Below are 18,135 nucleotides of genomic sequence, written 5' to 3' on the forward strand. Positions count from 1 at the left end.
TGGGAACTTCCTCTCTGCCCAGAACATTGGAGGCTATACACCACACCCCCTCAACAGTATTTATAGGAACTCAAACACTGAGATCCTGCTCTGTTCCAGTAACAAGAAGCCGAAAGCACCAGCCTGAAGATGACGAGTGAGACCTCGTCGAAACGTCGCCTAGACACCCCAACTTTTACACGGGAAGACACCCGAGGACACCAAAACCTGCATTCCTGTACCCGTGAAAATCTACGAAAGCATATATATATATATATATATATATATATATATATATATATAGTCTGGTACTATGTAATTTTTGTGGGATAAACAAACCACTTAAACTAACACTCAAACTGGCTTAGTAACATTGAAATTGATAGGACCAAACTGGCCTTTGTTGTCTGACGCCAAGTATGCATTTTTAATGCCTTCATACGGTTTGTCTTTAAAAGCAGTTTGGAAATATATGAAGCAAAACACAGTAAGATAAATGCTACAATTTATTTCCCAGCGCTTCTGTCCTGTAGAAGACACCTTACAGTTACAATGAAAGATAAGTTTAAGTGTACTCTGTTATCATACAGAAAGAGAAAATGCTTAATGTACTGCATTGCGCAATGTATTGCATACATTTGTTTGTTAAATTTGTATATTGCCCTTTATCTGAAGATCACGGGGTGGTTCACAACATAAAAACACACAACGAGAATGCAAATTACATAACAACAACAATACACAAAAGTAAACCAGTGCCCTCCTCTCACAAATACATTTAAAAGGCAATACTTGGCTCTTTATTTACTATTATAATGATGATCAGGCTCCCAAATTGTGCTTGACTGCAAGTGGAGGTACCTACAACTGACGACTGGCATTTTTACTATATATAGAGAGCTCCACCCATGGTAAAAAAGGTAAAGGTAAAGGACCCCTGACAGTTAAGTCCAGTCGCGAACGACTCTGGGGTTGCGGCGCTCATCTTGCTTTACTGGCCAAGGGAGCCAATATTTGTCTGCAGACAGATTTCCAGGTCATGTGGCCAGCATGACTAAGCCGCTTCTGGCGAACCAGAGCAGTGCACGGAAACTCCGTTTACCTTCCTGCCGGAGTGTATTTATCTACTTGCACTTTGACGTGCTTTTGAACTGCTAGGTGGGCAGGAGCTGGGACTGAGCAACAGGAGCTCACTCCGTCACGGGGATTCGAACCGCCGACCTTCCGATCGGCAAGCCCAAGGCTTAGTCTTTTACACCACAGTGCCACCCGAGTCCCATAGTAGGGGACCCATCCATGGTAGGCCAGTACGTATTTAATGGCATAGATAGGGGAGGGATTGAACTAAATATGGAAAATGCTAATTGTGATTAAAACAATAAAATAAATACATTACCTTGCAAGGGTGGGGATCAACACCATAGGTTTCTAAAGAATGTGCTTTCAATAATAAATTAAACTCAGCAACGGCTGGACTCTGACCCCTAAAAAAAAAGCATAATAAAAAAAATTAAAAATACAAGAAAAATCAGCCAAAGTTATCTATCATGATAGGGGAAATAGGAGATCTTTCATATGATTCTGCATGTACTCTCTCACAGCACCTAATCCCTTTGGATTAAGCCTAGATGCTCTTGACATATTCTCGGGACTCCAGTGAGCTGTGCAGTTAATCAGGGGCTATCAAGTATCCTTCAAATATTTGCTCTCTCCTGGTGCACATGGGACAGTTGGAGCTTAGTGAGAAATAAGCTGCAGTCTTGGTTTCCAATGACCTATTTCCTAAATTCATTTTAAAGAAGCACTCCTATTAAGATGTGTTTCTTTCCTGCTCTGGAAATAAACAAGCAAATAAACAAGGGTATTTTGGTCATCGCTGCCTCTCCAGGCCTAGACTTGAATCTGTCAGCATTCTTGTGGAACACTCCACTTTACGATGCGTGCATCCAAATTACGAACATGATCCAAATGGTAAACCATGTCATGCATACCTGCTGATCTGGCACCAAGGTAGTGTGTTTTTCCAAACAGCAAGGATTGACATACATACTTCAGATAAATCTACTGCACAGAGTGTCTGCATAAATGCTTTGTGGCGGTGTGAATATTATCAAAAGCCGTTAGCATTAGCCATAATTAAGGCTATGCTGTGCAGTAATCCATGCACAGAAAGCAGAGGCGTTTGTAACCTCCAGCCTCCTGACATACCCACGGGGAAGGAATCACCTAATATGCCCCATCAGCGGAAGTCCTGCACCATCTTCCCCCTGCCCCATCTTTTCCTCCCATGCCCTGAGTGTGTGGGGATGGGGTGGGATCATGGGGAAGGGATAATTCCACCTGGGAAGCTCCCTTCCACACGCCATGTGACCCAGCAATGTGGCAAGATCATTAAAATTAATGGTAGGAATGAGTTTGATCCTGCAGAACTGGTTTGGTCCCCTCATCTCTGGTTTCCTTTACTGCACGATCTTCAGCTTTTTGCCCTGGGGCAGTTGGAAGTGAATCTGTGAGATGGAAGTTTCTCCTTTATTTTGCTCTCAGTGACCGAATGGTCATCATAATTGATTTGATCACTTTAGATACTACTTCCCGGTGCACACTTCCACAGCCGTGCTTAATTTCAAAGTTATTTTTCGTTTTGCTCTTCTTCTCCCTGGGAGGGAGTGACCTCTTTATGGATTTACATTGGGGAATAGGATATTGGGGAAAGCATGGGTCCTTCTCCTTCCATGCTAAACTATCTAAAGTAAGCAAAAAAACTACTTTTTCAATGTGTGAGATATTCAACCCCATCTGCTTCCCACCTACAGATTAACTGAATTGTAAATCAGAACAAAGGTAAGTCTTCCCAATTCCCATCAGCCCCAGTCGGCAGGCTCAACAGTCAGGGATGATGGGAGCTGTTGTCCACCAACATCTGGAGGGAACCATACAGATCACTCCTGGCTTTGCAGAATGATTCACCAATATGCAGCACAGCATTTGTGCAGAGCAACTGCAGGCAGATGGGCCCAGATTTACAAAGCACGGATCCACATGGATCCTCGGGATTTTTGCATTGGGTCATCCCAAATTCATCACCAGATCACATAGCATTTCTATGGCTACAGCCTGCCCCCAAAAAACCATGCATCCACTGTTTCATGGGGCCACAATGGTGCAAAAATGTGGTTACAAAGCACAGATCCACATGGATTCTCAGGATTTTTGCACTGGGCTACCCAAACTCACCGTCAAATCACATGTCTGTGACAACAGCATGAACCACAAAAATCATACATCCACTGTTTCGTTCAGAATTTTTTTCCTCTTGTTTTCCTCCTCTAAAAACTAGGTTCGTCTTATTGAGTGAAAAATAATGCAATTGCAGGATCTGCAACTGAGAAAAACATTGTGCCCCCAAACTAAGAAATGTCCTCTGAACCTTTGGAGAGTCATTGCTAGTCAGAATGATCTGTATGTTTTAGTAGAATGTATTTATATATTATTAATGTTAAACTGTTTTTAATAATAGCTTTTTTCCTATGTTTGTAGCTGCTTCTCTTTTATCTGTAAGCCCCCTAAGTCCCTGTCAGGGAAAAAGGGTGGGATATAAATACTACTACTAGGCTAGTTGAGCCAATGGTCTAACTCAATATTAAGTCAAATATAGAATAATCAGTTGAACAGTAGTAGATAGAATTTATGTTATGCATTTGCACTCTTTTTAAAGTAGTAATGCCTCCCAGATTTGGAAATGGAATGGGCAGAAAGCCAAGAAAATGAAAATATATTAGTAATTATTAGTTTTGGATTTGCAACAACTAAAACATTTTAACCAAGGCAAACTGTAAAGAAATTGGCCACTTCACAAGCAATGTCACATGTTCATGTCACAAATGAGAAAAGGAGTGAGGACAGTAATAGAAAAAGAAATTAAATAAAGGAGGGAGTCGTTTCTGAAATTCTTAGAGAGAAAAATACAAATCTGCTTTTGCACCAGGGAGGGCTGCACTAACAATGTGGAGGAAAGAGAAGAAAAGTAAATCTGCAAACTCCACTGACTCTCAAGACAAAAAAAACCCCACACCCCACCCAATTCAAAAAAATTCTTGTTTTCCTCCTCCAAAAACTGGGTGCGTCTTATGGTCTGGTGCGTCTTATAGAGCTAAAAATATGGGTACTGTTATGTACTGAAGTTCTCACCCTGGGCCAGCAGGGGGATACTGTAGGTAGTTTCCACTCAGGTCCACGTCAGTTATTTTAGGCGGGAAACCCTGGGTTGTTGTTGCTACAATGTTGACAGCTGGCTGCCTATAAAAGCAGGCCAGCTGAGCTGTTTGCTGTTCAGTTTTTATTCCAGCTTACAAAATAAAGAGCTGCTTTGGAGAAATCGCTGTGTCGTCTGCCATGTCTACCCACTATTTAACAGGTACTTGTCTTCCTAGCTCCTAACTGTTCCTGACTCAGCTTATTTCGCTACACTAACTCAACCTACCCACAGACTCTATCCCAATTCACTCCCACTCCAACCAACCACCCAACAAACTCCTCCTCTCCGCCCTCCCAGAGCTGATTTTATAATCCCTCTGACTCCACCCCCCTGGCTTCTGATTGGGTAACCTGTTTAACTATTTCACCTCCAGCACTCCCATATGTTAACCTCACAGACCCCTTCAAGACAACTCAACATCTAAAGGTAGTTTTAAAGGCCCAAAGATGGAAACAGCTAAACAGCCTTGCACTATTGTTGCTGGAAGCAAAGGAATTTGCAGGTAAGTCTGGAAGAGCAGAATGCCTTTGCCAACTTAATAATAATAATAATAATAATAATAATAATAATAATAATAATAATAAATTTTTATTTATACCCCGCCCTTCCCGGCCAGGGCCAGGCTCAAGGAGGCTAACACTAAATATAAATTACAATAAAATGTAATAGGAAAATAGAAAAAAACAGTTAATTTGGAGGGCTCGGGACCTCCAAAGTGTTGTTATTTATGGACCTTAAGGTCTTCCGCAGGGCATACCTGTGCCTGTGCATCTCATTTGTACCAGCTTGATGCCAGCAGCATACAGGCTACCTGTGTATTGGGAGCCAACTTGCTAGAGCAACATGACACAGTAGTAGGTGATGGAACTACTATAAGGTGCCACCACAGAGACACACAAACTGCCATGAGAAATATGCCCCAGCCCCTCATTTCTAGGGGAATATCCCTAGGAAACCATTCAAGTAACGTGAAAAGGACAGAAAGTTATTTTCTTGTCAGCGTGAGTCATTGTTAAGCCAGACCATGATTCAAATGATTTCAAACTAATGCAATGAAAAGATTTCCCCTAGGCCATGGGAGGGTCTAAGCAATCCAGTCCAAAAGCTAGATTTAATATCATGCTTGCTTATAGCTCCACTGAGGGGCCAGCGGCTGAGCAATGATCTTAAGTGTGTCATAATAGTGTGAGAGGGGAAATTCTGTACAGTCTTTGCTGACGGGTTTGGAATCTGGGACAGCTGCTGGTCTCACACTTGAATTAAAAACAAATGTAGAAGTTGCAAGGATCAAAGCAGAAGAGCTGCAATCAAAACTGGGTAAGTGGAATTTAGAGGAGCAGTTGTAGCTACTATGGACTGCTTAAATAGCACACCATCTCAATAGGTACTCTTCACATTAAGTACATCTTGCTGAGAGTATGAACTTTGCGGAGATCTTTTTCGAGAAGGATAAGCAGAATTTCAACAAGCTGAAATTACAGAACCTCCACGTTGATCAGTAAAAAAGAAACACCATTTTACAATCTGTACAGCAAGCTACTACAGAAGAGGTAGGAGGACTAATTTCTCACAACCCGAGTTACAAATTGGGGTCATTATCCATAGAAAGAGACATTCTAGACTTAACACCGCTATTTTTCAAATGGCATTTGTAAATTTATCAGACCTTAAAACAGAGAATACAGCAGGACTCTAAACAACTTAGGAACAAAAATCCTTTTCATATTTATTGACACCTTCAAATTCAACAGCCTCTTTCACATCTCCTCAGCAGGAAAGAGACATTATAAACCAATAGCTGGATCGCAGATCTAGAAAGAAAGTCCACATTATTTAAAATGTGCGCTTTTAATACTGAATGACTCCAATGTTCCAATGTGTATCCAGAAAATAAAATCAGGATTTTCAAAGCACTTACTGTACACTTGGTGACTAGTAGCCACTAGTGTGTGAGCTGACTATATTGAAAAGCATTGCGTGAAGCGAAATTAAAAGTTCTGTCTGAAGTTAGATATGTGATGGCCCTGTTGGAATTCTGCCTGGGTCAGAGGAATGTGTCACAGCGTAGGCACCGGCAGATATTCCTTGGCGACCTCCCCGCTGCTACTCCCGGCAGATAAGCAGCTAGGTCTCGGCGATTCTTCCCAGAAGTGTGAGAAGAACACACGGTTCATTCTCTCTCCCCTTTGGTGTCCCCCAGGGAGGGGAAAGATGCAGACAGAAATCTATTTACATCCTTTATTTCTGTCTCTTATATCAGTACAGAGAAAACATGTCTGCACTCAACAGCAGTAAGAATAAACTCCACCCATGTACTTCCAGTACGGGTCATATGACACACACATACTGAGCTAATATCCGGTGCTCAGTACAGAATGGACTGCCCCTTTGTTCCCATGGCAACAGTCACAAACATCCTGTTTGGCTTTCCAGCCACAAGCAGCTGATTGAGCTGCTAGAGCCTTTGCTTGCTGCAGCATTGGTGCTTTATGATAACAGGCCCATGTACACATTGCTGCTACTAGTACAATTGTAAGGATTTCTATCTGTCTCTTCTAACGAGTCAAGACAATGCTCTGTGAAGAATCCCAGAAGTGGTTGAAACCATGCCATGCAATAGTAGATAAAAGTGTTAGCCTTCCACATGACTCCTATGTTTGTTGAACAGACAGTGATGGACTAGGACAGGGAAGGCCTTCCCTCACTCAGCCATATGCCTTTGAGCTGCTCACTCTTTCTCAGTCTAACCAATTTCATAGGGCTTCTGTAGGGTTAAAATGGGAGGGAAGAATGGGTTGTACCTCAAGATTGCCTAAGTTAAAGTTTTCTCCTCTCACCCCGCCCCCGGTAACACAGCCCAGCAATGGCCCCAGATCCTCTGGAAAATATTGAAAGGAAGCTGCTGGGGTGAGAAAAGGAAACATTGTTGTAGGATCGAACCCCCTATGTCTGCCTTGAGCTTCTTGGAGGTAAAAATGCATGAAATATCTATGAAGGTTAATCCCTCTGAGCAAAACTACATTAGAACCAGCATTTAGCCACAATGGTATGTATGTATGTATGTATGTATGTATGTATGTTTGCTCCCTAAAATTGCTGTTGAATCAATGTGAATTGTACTTTCTTTTTGATAAAAGTGGAAGGTGGTGCATTTAAAACGACAAGAAGCACCCCTAGAAAGTACAGCTAGAAATCTGACATCTACTTCAGAAAGAACAGCCTTCAGACACCAATTCTGTTTGCTTTTCACAAAGATTATGCTCCACATTTTGATAGATCTTCATGAGGAAGAAAACGGCAAATGTTCTTAGACCTGAAAAAGATGCCTCTTCCCCACTTTGGCACCTGTCACTGTGAGTCACCATTTCCCTAGCAGCTCATGCATGTGATACGGAGTTTGTTCACTGAGAATTTGTTTTGCCCTGCTGTATCCATGGGCCCCATGACAAATTGTTATCCTAATGCTGCCACAGGAGGTTTCTACAGTATGTTCAATTAGCAGAAAGAAATTTAGTACCTGGGATTTTTTTGACCACCAGAATTAAATACTACATTATATTATATCATTCTACTGAGTCTTAATTTACACCACTTGACTATTTATTTCAACACCTGGTTACTGATTTGCTCTTTTCACTCTGTCACAGATATGTCATACTTCTTAAGGCAACATGAAAACTAGTAATGCTGAATATCTGCTTAAAACTTCCCCCATCACACAAATTTAGCACCTGATAGTTTCTAAGTCAATTAGGGTAGCATCCTCTTTGTTCACTATGGTGGACAAACTGATGAAAAGCTTACAAGGCCTAATTAATTACAGTCCTCTAAAGCTACCATGCCTTCTGTCAGCACCTTCTTAGGAGATTCCGTTGCAGTCAGGCTCAGAGATCAGCATTTCCATAAAACTCAACCATTGCAAAGATGGTAAAGGACCCCTGACAGTTAAGTCCAGTCGTGAACGACTCTGGGGTTGCGGCGCTCATCTCGCTTTACTGGCCAAGGGAGCCGACGTTTGTCCGCAGACAGTTTTTCTGGGTCATGTGGCCAGCATTTCTAAGCCGCTTCTGGCGAAACCAGAGCAGTGCATGGAAATGCCATTTACCTTCCTGCCGGAGTGGTAACTATTTATCTACTTGTACTTTGATGTGCTTTCAAACTGCTAGGTTGGCAGGAGCTGGGACTAAGCAATGGGAGCTCACCCCATTGCAGGGATTCGAACCGCCAACCTTCCGATCAGCAAACCCTAGTCTCAGTGGTTTAGACCACAGCGCCACCTGCGTCTCTTGCAGTGATGGTATTCAGGGTTAATTCTTTTAAAAATACATTGAGTATCATCACTGAATTGTTAGAATGCTGCCATAAACAAGCACTGAAAATGTGCATAAGACAATTTTTAATCATTCATTAGCCACCTGAAACATGTTACCAACAGCACGTTAAGAGTAATTAATATACAGAAATGAAAGGATATTGAAACTGCACTCTGTAGCGGGGACTGATAATTCTAATTTGTGATTGGATTTTGAACAGAGAGAAAGATAGGATGACAGTATTTACTAATGTGTATTGACTAATGTGGAATAAAAGAGTGAGATCTTGCAAATGTTCTCAGAGACACTTTATGCTAATTTAATATGGCACAGTGTGCTGAACAAACAAAAATCACCAGCAGTGAAATAACATCTGAAAAATGTTTTCAGCTAGCAAGACCCCATGACAGTCTTTCTAAACTCACAGAGGATAGAAGATGGAAGCAATATTTTATCTGCCAGTAATGAGTATGTGGCAATATTACAAATACAGTACTGAACATTTAATTCAGGCTTTGAAGTGTAGAATATGTGACAGTTATACTAAGCACCTATGGATCCCCTGCAGAACTAGAATTAAGCATCCTGTATTAAGTAAAAATGTTTCTATGCCCCTTCTACCAATCACAGGATTTAACTTTGGACTACCTGCAGACTGATGTGACTTCACTTGCTGTTTTGTGCAGCTTGTTTTCATTTTCATTTACTATTTCCTGAAAGATATGCTTATCTATAGCACTACACAGATTGTCTTGCTTTCACCTGCCTATCAGTCAGTCTTGCAATGAGACAAATATCAGCTTCCATTCCAGGGGTAGCGTCAGCTTTGAGGACGGGTGCATTTTCAACAGGACTATGACGCAGAGGGAAACATTACCCCTCCTTGCATAGCACAATCCTGATCCTAAATCCCAACCCCAAACAGGCAGCTGTTTTTTAAAAAATAAAAACACGTTAAACACACTCAAACATTTATTGTATCAACTTGTCTGGCTCCATAGTTCCTTTTTTAAAATTCACTTTTCCCACTTGCTCAATTTTACCCAGACATTATTTGTGTTGGCGGGGGAAGTGTCTCCTGAAGTCGTACCTGAAGAGATCATAAGCAACCTATTTACACTTGACAGAAGCTGACAGATTTGTGTGCATATGTGTCATGGTATTGACGGAGAATGAAGGGGAGGAGGAGAGACAGGCAGAGGAGGGGGGGCAGGAAGTGGCGGTGGAGGAAAGAAGGGAAAGCCGGGAGGAGGGACAGTTCACAGATGTTGGACCAGAGCCTCAACACCGCACAGGAAGTTCTGGCACAGACAGTGAAACAATGCCTGTTCCATCTGCCAAGGAAAGGAGAGTGTTAAAGAGGAGGGGACAGAGACATCACATGAAAATTCCACATATTTTCTGTTGGAGAAGGGGCGGAGGATTCAGATGCATGATTGTAACGTGCTGTTTGTACATATGTAAAATAAAGACTGTATATATGTATCTCTGAGTGAGCAGAGGCATTTCTTGCGGAGAGCATTCACAAGCCATCACAATATGTTCCCTAGGAACACAGGACTATAGGAAGCTGTCTCACATTGAAACTTACCACTGGCCTGTCTGACTCAATACTTCTCTATACAGACTGGCGGTGGCTTAGGCTGGTGATTTCCAAGCCCGACCTGGAGAGGACCAGCATTGAAAACCTGGGATCTTCTGCATGCGAAGCAAGATGCACAACCACAGAGGCAGTGTATAGGGTTGCCCTAGGCCTGGAATTTCCTGCTGGAAATATCGTCTAGGGGGAATTTTGGCAAAATGCCTGGGATTTTGAAACAAAGCTCAACTTGGTCTTTCCTTTAAAAAAGCTCATCAACTGTGGCAACCCTAGTTGTGTACCTATATCACGGAGACCAATCTTGTCATTTTGTGCAAAGCCCATCCTGCAAAAATGCACACATTAACAGGTGCTTTCTCATGCTGCAGATACTGTTCCCTGCATGGTCTTGTGCTGGCCCATTGCCTTCTGTTTGCTGTTGTTTAGTCGTTTAGTCGTGTCCGACTCTTCGTGACCCCATGGACCAGAGCACGCCAGGCACTCCTGACTTCCACTGCCTCCCGCAGTTTGGTCAAACTCATGCTGGTAGCTTTGAGAACACTATCCAACCATCTCGTCCTCTGTCGTCCCCTTCTCCTTGTGCACTCCATCTTTCCAAACATCAGGGTCTTTTCCAGGGAGTCTTCTCTTCTCATGAGGTGGCCAAAGTATTGGAGCCTCAGCTTCACGAACTGTCCTTCCAGTGAGCACTCAGGGCTGATTTGCTTAAGAATGGATGCGTTTGATCTTCTTGCAGTCCATGGGACTCTCAAGAGTCTCCTCCAGCACCATAATTCAAAAGCATCAATTCTTCGGCGATCAGCCTTCTTGATGGTCCAGCTCTCACTTCCATATATCACTACTGGGAAAACCATGGCTTTAACTATACGGACCGTTGTTGGCAAGGTGATGTCTCTGCTTTTCAAGACGCTGTCTAGGTTTGCCATCACCTTTCTCCCAAGGAGCAGGCGTCTTTTAATTTCGTGACTGCTGTCACCATCTGCAGTGATCATGGAGCCCAAGAAAGTAAAATTACTCACTGCCTCCATTTCTTCCCCTTCTATTTGCCAGGAGGTGATGGGCCCAGTGGCCATGATCTTCGTTTTTTTGATGTTGGGCTTCAGACCATATTTTGCGCTCTCCTCTTTCACCCTCATTAAAAGGTTCTTTAATTCCTCCTCACTTTCTGCTATCAAGGTTGTGTCATCTGCATATCTGAGGTTGTTGATTTTTCTTCCGGCAATCTTAATTCCGGCTTCGGATTCATCCAGCCCAGCCTTTCGCATGATGAAATCTGCATATAAGTTAAATAAGCAGGGAGACAATATACAGCCTTGTCGTACTCCTTTCCCAATTTTGAACCAATCAGTTGTTCCATATCCAGTTCTAACTGTAGCTTCTTGTCCCACATAGAGATTTCTCAGGAGACAGATGAGGTGATCGGGCACTCCCATTTCTTTAAGAGCTTGCCATAGTTTGCTGTGGTCGACACAGTCAAAGGCTTTTGCATAGTCAATGAAGCAGAAGTAGATGTCTTTCTGGAACTCTCTAGCTTTCTCCATAATCCAGCGCATGTTTGCAATTTGGTCTCTGGTTCCTCTGCCTCTTCTAAATCCAGCTTGCACTTCTGGGAGTTCTCGGTCCACATACTGCTTAAGCCTGCCTTGTAGAATTTTAAGCATAACCTTGCTAGCGTGTGAAATGAGTGCAATTGTGCGGTAGTTGCAGCATTCTTTGGCACTGCCCTTCTTTAGGATTGGGATGTAGACTGATCTTCTCCAATCCTCTGGCCACTGCTGAGTTTTCCAAATTTGCTGGCATATTGAGTGTAGCACCTTAACAGCTAGCACAGTTTATCTCTCCCTAAATGAACTTCTGACTACTTCTAGGTGTTGGAATCTTCTGGTAATTGCAAGTGTTACATAAACAAAGCCAATGGTTTTCTAGCAACATTCCATGACAGTTTCACATTTACTGCAGGATAATTTAAAGTATGCTCTTAATTCTTCAGTTGAAAAGTATGCCTGAAGGGGGCAGCCTTTCCCAAAACATCTCCAAAATAATAAGATGCCGCAAATGTCTATAGAAAGAGAGAAATGGTTTGTCCTCTCTATTCTGTTTTGTTGTCAAATAATATGTCAATGGAGAGAAATGTTCTACATATATATATGATGATGATGATGATAAGCTATTAATATTCATTACATTTATGAGTTGCTTTACATTGGAACAGTCTCAAAGCAACTAGAACAGAAATTCAAACTAATAAAAACCAAACAACAATGTTTACAAACTGTAATGTACATTAAAAGTGCTCATCCAACAGTAATAAGAAAGGATAATTACCACAAAATCAACAGAATGGCAACTGAAATGAAAGCAGTAACAAAACCTCTCATATGATTTTCTTCTAGAAAGAGAACTATAATCAAAGTAGACTTTTAAAAATAGAATGGGGGGGGGGAATTATTGACTATTTGAAGACATATTGTAAACAAATTAAAACATTAGCAGGACTGATATAAACATGTGCAGTAAGAGACAATTAAGGGGAAGATTTGGGAAAATTTGTTAATATATTTGAATTGGAAATGCCGTAATAAAAATATATGAAATAAGTAACTGCAGCAAGCAGCAGAGGGAAGTCGAGGGGAAGGTAATTTAGATTTGTAAAGATTTTGTTTTTCTTGTCAAAATATTTGTAAAATCTGAAAATGAAAAATAAAATTATTATTTTTGAAAAAAACCAAAGAGGTAGACTCTTGCCTGTGAATATGTTGCAGTAATAAACAAGTTAGCTTTTACTGCAAGGCACCACAAACTAACATAGCTGCTCTTTAGGAAATGGTAAAATGTTTAACCAGAAAGTAACTGAACACCAAAGTATGTTCTAAACCTTTAGATAGCAACCATGTTCTTTTCTTTAAAATTCACCACAAAATCAAAATCACCGCTTGTCAGTAGCAGTGACATTCATATACGCTAGCTCAGTATTTGCTACATCCAGGTAAAAAATAGAGAAATAGAAAACACTATGTATGTTGTGATTATATGTTACTTGTTGATCTTTTGAGAGTTTATACAGTGGTACCTTGGTTTACGAACTTAATTCATTCCGGAAGTCCGTTCTTAAACCAAAGTGTTTTTAAACCAATCAGATATGGAGTCGCATCAGTGTTAGCTCACTGAAATCAATGAGCTTAATTGTGGCCTTACCATGGTATCTGCTCAGTTTTGGATCATAACATATTGAGCAGATCTGTTGACTTGCAAAATTTTATATTGCATTATCATCTACTGACCCCTTTAAAATACAGATTTTTATTTTCTACCTGTGTAAGTTACAACCTGCAGAAAGCACTAGCAAATAATAGTTAAATAATCCTCTTTTAATACATCTTTTAACCAGCTTTCAAAATTACCTGAATTCGTTTTTATGTATATCAAGTATTTTTCTCTCCAGCTTTTGGGATTGTTTGGGGAAAATCTTAAACTCACTGACATAATTGTCCAAGTGTTCATCAGGATCATAGTCACCAAACTCAGCTGCACAGATAAAAATGCAAAGAAAGATTAGGGAAGAAGTACCAAATATGTGAGCAGTTAGCAAAATTGAATCCCTAGTCACAAAAAATAAACTGGCAGTGAATTATTTGTAATTAATATATGAATAGACCTCAGCATATAATATTGAAACACTGATGCTTACCTTTAAAGCCCTATATAGTTTGTGACTCAGGTATCTGAATGGTTCTTTCTCTTGTTAAATGTCATTCAGAAAGCCTTTCTCTGGCAGTGTCAAATCTTAAGCAGATGACTACTGAAGGGACGGCCTTTTTGGTTGTGGTGCCTATGGAACGCTCTCTCCAAAGAGAAACAGAAAAAGCTACACGCAGCCTGTTATTTCAGCTACATATTTATTTATAATTTGGATGGCTCCAGACTAAGCCTGTCAGGCGTAAATCCCACCGAAATTAATAGGACAAGTTAGTCAGCATGCGTTTTAATCTAGTTTTTAGCTTATCGTTTCTTATTTTCTTGTAAATAATCTTATTATTTCATTCTGTCAGAAATCTGCTTTGAGCTTTTATTTCAATGAAACAGTACACCAGTTCTGTGAAAAATAAACAAACGAATGAATAATATCTAGCTGGCAGAGCTGCAGTGGTTCCTGCAGTGGATGCCACTGCTTTCTGGTACAGTGGTACCTCGGGTTACAAACACCTCAGGTTACAAACACTTTGGGTTACAGACTCCGCTAACCCGGAAGTCGTACCCCAGGTTAAGAACTTTACGTCAGGATGAGAACAGAAATCGCACGGCGGCAGCAGCAGTGGGAGGCCCCATTAGCTAAACTGGTACCTCAGGTTAAGAACAGTTTCAGGTTAAGAACGGACCTCTGGAATGAATTAAGTTCTTAACCAGAGGTACCACTGTACTGGGATAGGGTGGGACAGTGTGAAATCGCAAGTGGCCTTATTCCAAGTGGCCTTATTCCACCCCAGCAAATGCAACACTGCCATTGCCAGGAGGAGACTGCGCCCACATAAGGTAAAGGTAAAGGACCCCTGGACGGTTAAATCCAGTCAAAGGCAACTATGGAGTTGTGACACTCATCTTGCTTTCTGGTCAAGGAGCCGGCGTTTGTCCACAGATAACTTTCCAAGTCATGTGGCCAGCAGGACTAAGCCACTTCTGGCACAACGGGACACCTTGACGGAAGCCACAGCGCACGGAAACACTGTTTACCTTCCCACCTCAGAGGTACCTATTTATCTACTTGCACTGGCCTGCTTTTGAACTGCTAGGTTGGCAGGAGCTGGGACAGAACAATGGGAGCTCACCCCGTCATGGGGATTCGAACCGCTGACCTTCCAATCGGCAAGCCCTAGGCTCAGTGGTTTATACCACAGCGCCACCCGCATCTCTGCTCCCACATACAGCCCCAGCAGCTGCTGCTATTGCTAACTAAGATCACATCAATTTCAATGGGACTAAACTATGACTAACTAAATCTGGATCCAAACCAAATTAGTCTATAAAACTTTCATAAGGTTTTTGATATTGCAATATATATATATCTGGTCATGATGCTGAGAAAAGGTCTGAAGATGCTGTTGTCTTCACTTACCTTGGACAATGCATGCGCCCAGGAAGGCAGCGTCAGAAAACGAACACAGCAAACGGCCATGGAAAATGTCTCTTTTGATTTGTAGGTATAAAAGGTACCTGCATGGTTTAAGGAAAAATACTATATATAACAGACATAGAATCATGGAATTGTAGAGTTGGATGGGAACCTATCTTGTGAAGATTCTGTTTTTATATTTATTTTGCCTTTATTCTCATTTAATCAATGTACATCACAACATTAGCTAATGTAAAAGTGCCAGAGAGGCAATGCAGAAGTAAAAATCAGGTTGCTGGTACGAATATATTTTCTCCTTTCTAGCAACCGGGCCATGTGTTGAAAAAGAAAGAATGACATTTAGCATGCTGCTTATGAACAAAGCTGAGATGCAATATTTAATTTACACTCCTTTTATCACAGATGTGCCTTTAAAAGATTCCAATATATTCTTGGTTCCTACAAAAGACTCTCAGGACAACAGAATTGCATTCATTTTCCCCCCATGTATAAATCTACACAGGGTTGTATTTTACTCAAAGTAGACCAGCTGGAATAAATGACCAGGTTGGGTTCATTAACTTCAGTGGGTCTACTCTTGAGTCAAACCATGCTCAGTGTTTCTGTTCCAGCCATCAGACTAAGGCATTCAAGTGGAAGTTTGCCATGCAATTCTAATCAAAATGCTAAGAAAAAGTGCAAGGAGAGAAAACACATTTATTATTATTATTATTATTATTATTATTATTATTATTATTATTATTATTATTTTATTTATACTCCGCCCTCCCTAGCCCCAAAAACAAGATGAATGATTACAACTTAAAAACAAAAATAAAATACAACATTAAAATAATGGAACATTAAAATATTAAAATGTAGCCTCATCGCAGGAGGAGAAGGAAAAGAAAAAAGAAAGAGAGGGAGGGAGGGAATCAAATTGGCTCCAAGCCAAAGGCCAGGCGGAACAACTCTGTCTTACAGGCCCTGCGGAAAGAAATTAGATCCTGCAGGGCCCTGGTCTCAGGAGACAGAGCGTTCCACCAGGCTGGAGCCAGTGTTGAAAAGGCCCTGGCTCTGGTTGAAGCCAATATAACTTCCTTAGGGCCTGGGACCACTAGGGTGTTGCTATATATGGATGTTAAGGTCCTCCGGGGGGCATATCGGGTGAGGCTGTCCCGTAGCTACGAGGGTCCTAGGCCGTGAAGGGCTTTAAAGGTCAAAAGCAGCACCTTAAATCTGACCCTGTACTCCACCGGGAGCCAGTGCAGCTGGAAAAGCACTGGGTAAATATGCTCCCATGGCAGAGACCCCGTGAGGAGCCTCGCTGCAGCATTCTGTACCCGCTGGAGTTTCTGGGACAGCTTCAAGGGCAGCCCCGCATAGAGCGAATTACAGTAGTCAAGCCTGGAGATGACCGTCGCATGGATCACTGTGGCCAGGTCGGGGCGGGAAAGGTAAGGGACCAACTGCTTGATGCGGCGAAGGTGGAAAAATGTCGCCCTGGCTGTTGCTGTAACTTGCGCCTCCATGGAAAGGGAGGCATCAAGGATTACACCCAAACTCTTAACGGAAGGCAATGGCACTAATTGGGCCCCCGCAAGAGAAGGGAGTTGGTCCCTCATCCCCATGCCATCCCGACCCAGCCAGAGGACCTCTGTCTTCGAAGGATTTAGTTTCAATATGTGGCTGGACCCCACTTCATGTTCAGATATCATGTTCCATGACTTCTTTTTTTTAACCAAAAGCAGGTGAATCTCTGGAGGCTGAATCTTAAATAAAAGACTAGGAGAGGGAAGGAATGGGCTGCTTGACCTTTTGCCCTCTGGCCATTTTCCAACTCAGAATCATTCTCCCAGCTGCTTTCTTCTCCCCTTGTGGGAAAAGGTAGGGGCATCTGTATGTTTTTTCTCCACAAGTGGAAAAAGGAGTTTGGGGGGAGGGACTGTTTTGTGAGGGAAGTGACTGGAAAGGCAAAGGTTAAGCAGTCTCCTTTTCTTAGTGGTCTTCTGCTCAAGATTTCTGCCTCCCGCGGTTACTAAAAACACACAAGAAAATATATTTGCAACTGTGCGCCACATACATTTTTTTGCATAGGTTATTAGAAAACTACATCCCTAGACTAGGATCTGAAGATCTGTGTAACTATTTCCACACACATAAAGGGGAAGTTTTGGACTTTTGTTTCTCGACAAAACAACAACAACCCACACCCAGTCCTCTAGTAATTTGGATCCCAGGTCTACTCTGAAATCCAGGGATCTTTAATCGTTCAAAAAGTTGTTTGGGGGTGGGGTCCAATAAGGAAGGTTACTGCAGAATTCATTATTGTTGTGCTTCATTCATAATTGCCCTTTGTGTGGCATCTTCCTAATGTAATCTTTGGCCAGTCACAGTTCATTAAACTCCTTTGAAAAATTCAGGTTACATAAGTGGGTCTCGAGAGAGAAAATTTGTTCCACTATAGTGAACAGATACAAAATTTCTTACTTCACAAGGCAATGTGCTAAATAAGTCCACAGTATGCTTATACTTTGAACTACCACACTAGCCTTTAAATGAAGAAGGGAGAAAGTTTTAATAACACTTCCTAGTTTTGTAAATCAGTTTGCACTACCCTGGGAATTTGCTCTGGCTAAAGAGCACATTTGGGGAACTGTTTGCATTCTGGTGAGAAGTGATACAAATTCCACAGAGAGGAATTTAATGTTTTCATCTCAGTACATGCTACGCTGTTCTATAAACAAGATACATTGGATTCCCCCATCGCTATAAATTGATGTTTTCAAAGGTTGAAAGAAAGGATCAAGTGTGAGATAATGCGTAAATAGGTTTTTAGGAAGAGATCAGTAGTGGTGACATAATCTTTTAGTGTTGCTTG

At 41.6% G+C, this 18,135-nt stretch overlaps 1 protein-coding gene across 2 annotated transcripts in view; it reads right to left on the minus strand.

Moving 5' to 3' along the window:
- Positions 1–18,135, minus strand: part of FRMD3 (FERM domain containing 3) — a 124,909-nt gene that overhangs the window by 27,989 nt on the left and 78,785 nt on the right. For both annotated transcript variants that reach the window (XM_081930593.1, XM_081930592.1), the window contains exons 5-7: positions 15,258–15,355; positions 13,549–13,672; positions 1,376–1,463 (exon numbers count right to left, since the gene is read on the minus strand). In XM_081930593.1, coding sequence (XP_081786719.1) covers positions 1,376–1,463; positions 13,549–13,672; positions 15,258–15,355 — 310 coding nt within the window. The remainder of the gene's footprint in view (positions 1–1,375; positions 1,464–13,548; positions 13,673–15,257; positions 15,356–18,135) is intronic.

The sequence above is a fragment of the Podarcis melisellensis genome (genome assembly GCF_964234715.1).
Source record: "Podarcis melisellensis genome assembly, chromosome: 11".
Classification (NCBI taxonomy): Eukaryota; Metazoa; Chordata; class Lepidosauria; order Squamata; family Lacertidae; genus Podarcis; species Podarcis melisellensis.